The following is a 9,512-nucleotide window of genomic DNA, read 5'->3' as shown; positions in this document are numbered from 1 at the left end:
TCGTAATCAGACACGGTCTCTAAACGTGTCCGCGAGTACATTTTCTTTCTGTAGTAAAGAATCTATTGTCTACTTAAGACAACAATTAATTCATATCACGTAGCGTTTTATGTAAGGCAAATGCAACTCTTATGCAAACGTTACCCTAAAATATTCAGTTTCCAGCGTAAAATAGCTTTCGAATAATAAAATTCTGATATATATTCGTAGGTAGTTATTGGATAATCGGGTAATATCTTGGCATAGTCATGCAATTTGATATAATATGTCTTTAATTACGGACTATCTGCATGCATATGTCATAATAATCTACATGATTACCCTTTGATTCGCAGTATTTGTAAGTGAATTTGAAAATGATAAATTATCGAATGTTATTGACGCTAGTAGCTGCGGGTATAGGTCGTTTTAGTGTTTATAATCGTGGCTATTGTTGAATGGAAAATCGCTTGATTATCAAATTATTTATTGTCTAGGGCTATGTTTTCAGAAACGTAAATTGATAGGCTTTCTAAAGTATACTGACTTTCTTATATTTAAAATTTGTCTAATGTATACTAATGTTATAAAGCTGAAGAGTTTGTTTGTTTGAACGTACTTATCTCAGGAACTACTGGTCCGATTTGAAAAATTCTTTCAGTGTTAGATAGCCCTTTTATTGAGGAAGGCCATAGGCTATATATGTACCACCGGCGAAGCCTGGGCGGACCGCTAGCGAGCCATATCCTAGTTCAGAATTCAGCTCGTTTCATATAGAATATAGCAGTCTATCAATGTCTAAGTCTAAACTTTTCCGCTCTTAGTCCAGAAAATAGACAACAGTAATTGCTCTTCATTAATTTCCTCATTCATCGCGTGACAGCTCGTGTGACATGCACAAACTGCTAGCTAACGTATGTACTGTATGTCAGTTCATTAGCTTAGATATAGCAAGGAAGTGCAATTAAAATATACATATAAAAGTTAAGTGATACTGTGATTGATCACGTAATGTAATGGATATAATTGAGGAAAACCCGACCTTCGCGATGTGTGTCGGTTTGTAGGTCAGGGTTTAACTAGCGTAGCGTTAGTTTTTCAGGCTTAATGTTTAATTAGCATCTTGGTTAGAAAGTGGGTGATAGTTTTAAAATATGGAAATTCTTTTGCTTCTCATGTGCTACTATGAGAATATAGTATTACTAGCTGCGCCCCGCGGTTTCACTCGCGTAAGTCCGTATCCCGTAAGAATATCGGGATAAAAAGTTGCCTGTATGTTATTCCAGTTGTCCAGCTGTCATTGTACCAAATTTCATTGCAATCGGATCAGTAGTTTTTGCGTGAAAGAGCAACAAACACACACACATTCTTACAAACTTTCGCCTTTATCTAATATATAAAATTCTCGTGTCACAGTTTTCGTTGCCAAACTCCTCCGAAACGGCTTGACCGATTCTTATGAAATTTTGTGTGCATATTGAGTATGTCTGAGAATCGGCCAACATCTATTTTTTATACCTCTAAATGATAAGAGTAAGGCAAAACAGCGTTTGCCGGGTCAGCTAGTAATATTATAGTAGCATAGTCAGAAATAAATGTTTACTACATAAATAGAAATAAAAAAGGGCTTGAATAAAGCTAGCCATTGCTTTAAAAGTTCAGCCACTTGATAAGAAAATTTGTAATTTCCTACGAATTTAATAATGTATTTAAAGAACTGCCGAGGATATCCAGACATAATAAACTTTCAAAATAACAATGAATTTCGAAGTTCAGACAATAAACTAATAAGTTCATAATGTTCATGTTTTGAGGCAATAGTGTCAATGCTATGGAAAAACGATAACATTATGCGCCTAGCTAATTTTTATTTGCGTGATGTGTGTAATTTTATTTGTTATTAATGCCAATATCCTGTAAGTAGTTGATAACTCTTCTAAAATATTTATGAAAGTTTAGCGTAGGCGTTTCCACCTTGACTTCTAACTTATATATTTTTCGTTATAAGAACAATTTCTAAACTCATCAGATTTTAATGGTATGGTTATAACGATTCAAAAGTGCTTCCATAAGAAGTCTAATTGAATATGTCAATGTTTGAGTTTGATTTCGATAAAGACAAGAAAATTAATTTTCCGGTCATTCTACCTCTCAATCTAATTTTAAATCATTATTCTTAAAGCAGGATTGATTTCAGTGTGGGAATGGTAGACGGCCCATATAGCTCTTTTCTTTTCTCACAGTGGAATAAGTTCTGCTTTGAGATGTCAGGTAATATATAAAAATCTAATATAAAAACAAAAAAGTCCCAGTATCTCTCTCCTGAACTGAATTAACGTAGCCTAATTGAGGTTAAGTTACTAACATCCTTACTCTGTAAAAGTTAAAGATAAAGTGATTTAAAAATATTAAAGTTCACACTTTCCTGCTTTTTTTGTATGATGATACAGTCTTCATAGAAAAATGATTATCACACTATCACACTAATATTATAAATGTGAAAGTTTGTATGTTTGGATGTTTGTCCGCCAATGACGCTGAAACTACTGAACAGATTTTGATGAAATTTTATATACAGACATGGTTTGAGCTGTCTTGGATGACAGGATACTTTTTATCCCGATTAAATGCTCCTTGGGATAAAACAGGCGTCCTGAAATCCGGGCGGAGCCCGGACGAGTGTCTTTTTATAAATAATTTATTTAGTGTTCACTTCGTAGTACCTTAGATATTACAAAACTGATAAATAACTGTTTTTATCAGTAATATTACAGATTTGCATAATACGTTTGTTCATGAATGTTACACAACCGGATCCCTCACGTGAACTGTCGGCCTGGTAACGGTAACTAAGCTAAATAATAAATAGCTATTACGAATTTGCGTGTCAAAGTTCATTGTCAAATAAAGGATAATTTGTTTGAGTCAGTTTGTAAATGTTTAATATGCTGATGCAAGATATGCCGAAAGAAAACTTTTGATATTTGCATTATCCAATCTTAACTGTTTTCGATCAGTTATACCTGTAACTCTGGCTTATGTGGTAGTTCGTACGAAATTCTATATTTCTAAATAAATTTATTCAAGATTCTGACAATGACAAGAGATAACTTTGGTTTGGTTTGGTTTGGTATGTGATTGTAATAATTTGTTACGGTGTTATCTCGTTCGTGACTAATGTAAATTAATTCTAGTAATTAATAAATATGTCATAGCCATGAGGCATAATGCTGTTTACGTAATGCAATTGCGCAAAATGAATATAACACTCATTAAATTAACTTTTTTCTACAGAGAAAGGAGCGAGAAAAAAGCCCAAATGCTGTTCAATCAAGAGATAATTAATGAACAGAATAGGCAACAACAATTACAACAACAGCTTAGACAGGTATCTAAAAGTATTCCATAATGTTTCATATCATGAAATTAATTGATGTGTGATATTTATAAACTGTTTTTCTTGATAGGTAAAAATGATTCAAAGTCAGCAACAGGCTGGGCCTGTGGATCAAGTAAAGTCGGGACTTCTGAATGGTGTAGGAACACAGCCTGCTCTAGTACAGTCAGTAGATTTATTATATTCCGTGTAGGTTTCATTATAACTGACATATAGGGTGAGTTTTCATGAGCATTATTTCTATTTACAGGTTGGACCAACAATCTCAGCAATTGTTTCAAGCTCAACAACAACTTCTTCAGCATCAGTTTCAACAGCACCTCACTAATGAAGAGAAAGCGATGAAACTTTTCCAACAGAATCTAATTCAGGCTCGAATGTCACCTTCTCTCAATTCGGATCAGCATCTGTTGCAACAACAACAGCTGATCGAGCAGAACATCAAACAACAGCAGGTGATGATGGAACAGAATCTCCTCAGCCAGCAAATGCTGGAACAGTCAGTTCAAGGGCAAGGTTTCATGGATCAACAGGTTCAACAAAACCTGCTAGAGCCCCAACAAGCTCCACTTCAACAAAATTTGTTGAATCAACAACTCGTTGCCAATGAGATTAACAACACTAACCAGGCGTGGCAGCAGCAAATTATTCAACGTCAACAGAATATAATAGCACAGCAAGCGGCGGCGATACAGCAGAAGCAGTTGGAGGAGCAGCTAACGGTCCAGGACCAAGCGATGACCGGGCCACAACCGAATCTCGTTACCGGGCAAGTCCTAGATCCGTCTCTCCAAAACTTGCAGAATATACTAGCTCAGATCATACACAGGCCGGACACGCTGCAGTCGAGGAAAGAGTCGGAATCGGAAGCCCAACCCCAGCCCCCGCAACAGGCGCAACAACCGGTCGTCAGTCAACAAACGGAAATGGTTGAAATGCAACAACAGCTCCCCCAAGAACAAGAAAACATGCAACTTAACACAAATTTACTTAATGTACAGATGCCGCAACATACTAGTCAAAATATTAATTACACGCAGGCGCAACAAAATTTGAATTACATGCAGCCAAACTTACTAACGGCGGTCGATCCGGCTATATTTGCTCAACAGCAACAAGTTGCGCAAGCTCAGCAGCAGGTTGCGCAGGCGCAGCAACAATTGAACATGCAAAAACAAATGTTAGCGCAACAGCAGCTCGTCCTCCAACAACAATTAATTTCCCATCAGCAATTACAAATGCCAGGTCAAACATTATCGCCACAACATATAAGAAACTTACAGCAGCAGCAGTACTTAGCCCAACAGGAATTGCAATTACAGACGCAACAAAATCTAATCGATCAGCAAAATCTAGCTTTATTGACTCAAAAGCACCAGTTGATGGGACAACAGCAACAAAAGGTGGAGGAGATATTGCGCGGTCAAAGGCCGATGTACACCAGGCAGGGATCGGAACAGAGCCAAATAAGTACGGCAGACGTTCACGATCAGCAACAGACTCTAGTCCCGGATCCGTATCAGCAGAAGCCGCCACTACAGCCGCAAATGTCAATTGACCAGATGCAATACCAAAATCAGTTTATGGATAAACAAATTCAGAAGCAGCCGTCTGAGGAGCAGCAATACCACCCGCAAGTGCACCCGATGCAGGGTCAATCGTTGCCACACAACATGCTGGCGCAATTCAACTTGGTGCAAAACGAGAGGCAGATCTCTAGTCATGAAGGCACTCCGGTGCAAAATTATTCTGCCAATCCAATGATGTACCAACAGAACCAGCAGATGCAGATGCAGAATGTGGCGTATCAGCAAGTCGAGTCATCTTCGGTTCCAGCTAGCATGACGCAAAATGCTCAGGTCACACAGTATATGGACATCCCGTCGTCGATACCATCGTCCATGCCACAAACATCACAACCGATACAGCCGGATCTACAGCAAACGCAGCAGATGCCGCAGCAAATTCAACAACAACAAATTCAACCGCAACAGTCGCAACAGCAACAAATTCAACCTCCACAATCACAGCAGCAACAAATTCAACCTCAACAATCACAACAACAACAAATGCAATCGCAACAGCAACAGATGCAAGTTCCGCAATCGCAACAACACCAGCAACAAATTCCACCGCAGTCTCAGCAGCAACAAATTCAGCAACAGCAATTACAACAACAACAAATTCAACAGCAACAACAACAGATGCAGCAGCAGCAGCAGCATCAAATGTCGCAACAGCCGCAGCAACAAATAAGCCAGCCACAACAGATACAACAGCAGACGACACAAGCGCAGCCACCCCAGCAACAGATGCAGCAAGTGCAGCAGGAAGTCCCTCAGCAGCTGCCGATTAAGCCAGAGGAGAATGGGGTTTCGAGTAAGGAGCAGTTCCACACGCCAATGTCGGACTTACCTGGCGGTCAGCAGGATGCGATGTGGCAGCCGGAGCTGGGCGCCGTGGAGGAGAAGCAACCCGAAACTCAGCAAGAAAGTGAGTACTTGATATTTGATTGTAACAATCATTTGATACCAACAATTTACGTTTAAAAATTAAGGCTCAAGATTTCGATAATTTTTATTACAGCATACCGAGTGTATGTCAGTCGAATGCAACTGTTATGGATTTATTATTATATTATGATTTATTAATTAAGGAAGTAATAATAATAATTAATATTTTAAAAGGCGGATTTGAACATTTGAATTCGAAAATTTTAAATGTAGCTAAGAAGTGAATATTTAAATTCATTCCAATGCAGTATTTCTAACATCCTAAAAATTTAGAGTAATACGAAAGGCATACAAAATATAGATCATCTTCTTATATTATAATGTATAGAGTAGTGGAATAAGCGTGAAGAAGACATAGGCAGACCGACAGACAGTTACTTTCAGATTTATAATATTACTAGCTGACCCGGCAAACGATGTTATGCCTTAATCTTGTCATTTAGGGGTATGAAAAATAGATGTTGGCCGATTCTCAGACCTACCCGATATGCACAGAAAATTTCATGAGAATCGGTCCAGCCGTTTCGGAGGAGTATGGTAACTAGCATTGTAACACGATAATTTTATATATATACTAGCTGCGCCCCGCGGTTTCACCCGCGTAAGTCCGTATCCCGTAGGAATATCGGGATAAAAAATAGATGTTAGCCGATTCTCAGACCTACCCAATATGCTTACCAAATTTCAGAGGAATCGGTCAAGCCGTTTCGGAGGAGTATGGCAACGAAAACTGTGACACGAGAATTTTATATATTAGATATATATAGATGAGGCAAGGTGATTATTATTTTTGAACACTATTCCAATGCGACATTTAACCAATACGCACAGCGGGCGCAGCGATCCCGTCGCCGATAGCGGGCGAGAAGAAGTCGCGCGGCTCGAAGAAGCGCTCGCGCGAGAAGGAGCGCCTGCCGCGCCTCACCGTGCTCGCCGTCGCCGAGAGCGGCTCCGTGGTGGAGTGCCAGCTCGAGTCCAAGTCGAAGACGGTCACCTTCAAGTTCCACGTGCCCGACGTCAACCCGGAGGACCTGGCCAATAATCTGGTGAGGGAACGATCGAGTGTAGTGTTCAGATTCAGCTCAGATAACACTTGCTTTTTAAACGCAATTTTGCATATTATTAGATCTTATCATGCACGAGCGTTTAATTAAAAAAAAGTACTTGAAGCAAACACATAACGCAAGTGCTGAATTGTCAGGTTACGAACAACCTGCTGCCCGAGTGGCAGAGCGGCGCCTTCACGGAGTGGATCCGCGACATCGTGCACCAGCTGCAGGCCGAGCCGCTGCACCCGGCCGCGCTGCGCCTGCACATCGACAAGGTAATAATAATATTAAAAAATATTTATTGTACACATAGAAATAAATATACGAAAAAGATACAGCATGAAAAACACAAGCAGAATGCGGTCTTATCACCTAAAAGCGACCTCTTCCCGATAACCGCAAAGCAAAAGAAAGTTACAGAGGAAGGGGCCTGTGATGTGTAAAAGAAACAAAGAAAACACTAAAGGAAGAGTGAAAGAAATTTGAATGATGAGGAGGAAAAGATAATTGGTAAAACAAGATAAACGGTAATTCTAAGTGAGGCTCATATCCATTAAAAAATATCCGTACGCGGCCTCGCACGCGTAGTCAAAAGGACATCTCGCATAACTCCCGTTTCAATGGGATTTCCGGGATAACCTTATGTCCATTCTTAGGTCTCAAGCTGGTACCTGGATAACAAATCGTTCGGGCGTATAAAAAAAGACAGACATACAGATTTAGTTTCCCATTTATAATATCAGCAGGAATCTTGTAGATTAATAATGTATATATCTATTATAATCCAGCAGACGGACTACGACTCGGAGACCACGGAGCGCGAGGAGAACCTGACGGACTCGAACCAGGACAACTCGGAGTGCACCACGCCCACCGCCTCGCACGACCACATCGCGCTTGAGCTGGACGAGGCGCCCGCCGCTGACGCGCCGGCTACCGACGCGCCCGCTACCGACGCGCCCGCTGCCGACGCGCCCCCCACCGACGCGCGCGCCGCCGATGCGCTCGCACGCAAGATCAGCACCGCCTCGTCTATCGGTACATACATACATATACATACATAGTGTGAGTTGTATGGAAATAACAACTGTTTTCACAGTCAAGTTGAAATTATGGGGTGACATTAACATATAAATGGAGCATAATATAGGATTTGTTAAAAGTTTTATAATAAAAACGTCAATGCCACACCGAGATTATTTACAAGCATATGAAAAATATTCGTCGACATTCGATTATATTTATATGCTTAAATAACAAGCATGTTTGCTGTGTACGCGTTAGTCTCATTTTAAGTAATTGTCACTTTTTTTGTATTTATTTCAACTAGAAACACGTAACCCTGTTACAAAACATAATTTTGAACATAAATTTATTAAGATTGTACGTGTAGGTTCCAATCAATCAGACGGCGGGCCGATGGCGCCGGAGCGCGCCGGCAGCATCGAGTCGAACGGCGAGAAGAAATCACAAAAACCCACTCGAAAGATATCGAGGTTTCTAGTCAGCCCCGTTGTGGACCGCGGCGAGGACGTTCCCGACGAGAAGTCGGAAATTGCACCCGCTGAAGTAGAGAAGGAGCCGCCCAAAGAGCCCCAAGTCAACGGGCTCCCAGAACCGGAGCCCGAGCGGCCGGCAGCCGTTCCCCAAGAGAAATATGTTCCTACGCACCAGTATTCGCTTCCGTCCCAGCCGCAGGTCACCGACCACCGGCCCGAGCTCACCGCCGCCGCGCCGCACCCCACCACGGCCCCGCCCATCACCACCACCATCCCCATTAACCTGCAAGCGACCATCCCGCAGCCGCTCCCCTTCCAAGCGATCAATCCCATACTGAATGGATCGTTGCAGCCCAACCTTGCGAACTTAACGACGCCGCTGCAAATCGCCACCGATACTCCCCTGCTTGGGTTGAGCCAAGTGGGGACTCCCATGGGGGTGGGAGCGGACCTGGGGCTGAATCTCGGGCTGCAAGTGGCCCCCGGACTCGCTGACCCGCTGGGTCGGTTGCAGCTGGGCCAGCCCACTCTCACCCCCACTCCGGCTGTCAGCGATACGCTGACAAACGCTGAGAATATACAGAGGATGCTGCTCAAACAGAATATTATCAAGTAAGTAATAAGATTTAATGTATGTATAGATATAATATGCTGGATTATAAATAATTATTACAATAACAATTATAGAATAATACAAAATCTAGTATAAAAATGCATAAAGGTTAGTTAGGTAGGCATGCGTTTAATCCTGGAGTAGTTTAATAGATGTGATGATTATACATAATATAAACCTTCCCTTTGAATCACTTATCTATTTAAAAAAAAGCATCATAATCCGTTGCGTAGTTTTAAAGATTTAAGCATACATAGGGACTTACGGAAAGACTGAGAAGGCGACTTTATTTATTCTATGCAGTGAAACTATGACGGACCATATGCATAACAATATAAAATATATTATAAGCTCCTAAAAAATAATTTATCTTGTATATAAGTAAACCAATACAAGTTATTATCAATATAATATTAATTGTTCTCTGTAAAAATGTTACTTGTTTTTTTTTTTCAGTCAACA

General features: G+C 40.8%; 1 protein-coding gene across 7 annotated transcripts in view; it reads left to right on the top strand.

Annotated features, from left to right (window-relative positions):
• Positions 1–9,068, top strand: part of LOC119837718 (serine/threonine-protein kinase WNK1-like) — a 32,852-nt gene extending 23,784 nt beyond the window's left edge. For 4 of the 7 annotated variants that reach the window (XM_038363455.1, XM_038363456.1, XM_038363457.1 and 1 more), the window contains 7 exons: positions 3,274–3,367; positions 3,447–3,541; positions 3,627–5,869; positions 6,715–6,935; positions 7,091–7,213; positions 7,727–7,976; positions 8,332–9,068. In XM_038363455.1, coding sequence (XP_038219383.1) covers positions 3,274–3,367; positions 3,447–3,541; positions 3,627–5,869; positions 6,715–6,935; positions 7,091–7,213; positions 7,727–7,976; positions 8,332–9,053 — 3,748 coding nt within the window. In that variant the 3' untranslated portion in view covers positions 9,054–9,068. The remainder of the gene's footprint in view (positions 1–3,273; positions 3,368–3,446; positions 3,542–3,626; positions 5,870–6,714; positions 6,936–7,090; positions 7,214–7,726; positions 7,977–8,331) is intronic. The other 3 variants (XM_038363461.1, XM_038363459.1, XM_038363458.1) reach the window with 3 other exon arrangements.
• Positions 9,069–9,512: the final 444 nt, after the last annotated feature.

The sequence above is a fragment of the Zerene cesonia genome, chromosome 28, assembly GCF_012273895.1.
Source record: "Zerene cesonia ecotype Mississippi chromosome 28, Zerene_cesonia_1.1, whole genome shotgun sequence".
Taxonomy (NCBI): domain Eukaryota; kingdom Metazoa; phylum Arthropoda; class Insecta; order Lepidoptera; family Pieridae; genus Zerene; species Zerene cesonia.
The sequence above is the reverse complement of the archived record's forward strand: the minus strand, read 5'-3'. Positions and strand labels throughout refer to the sequence as shown.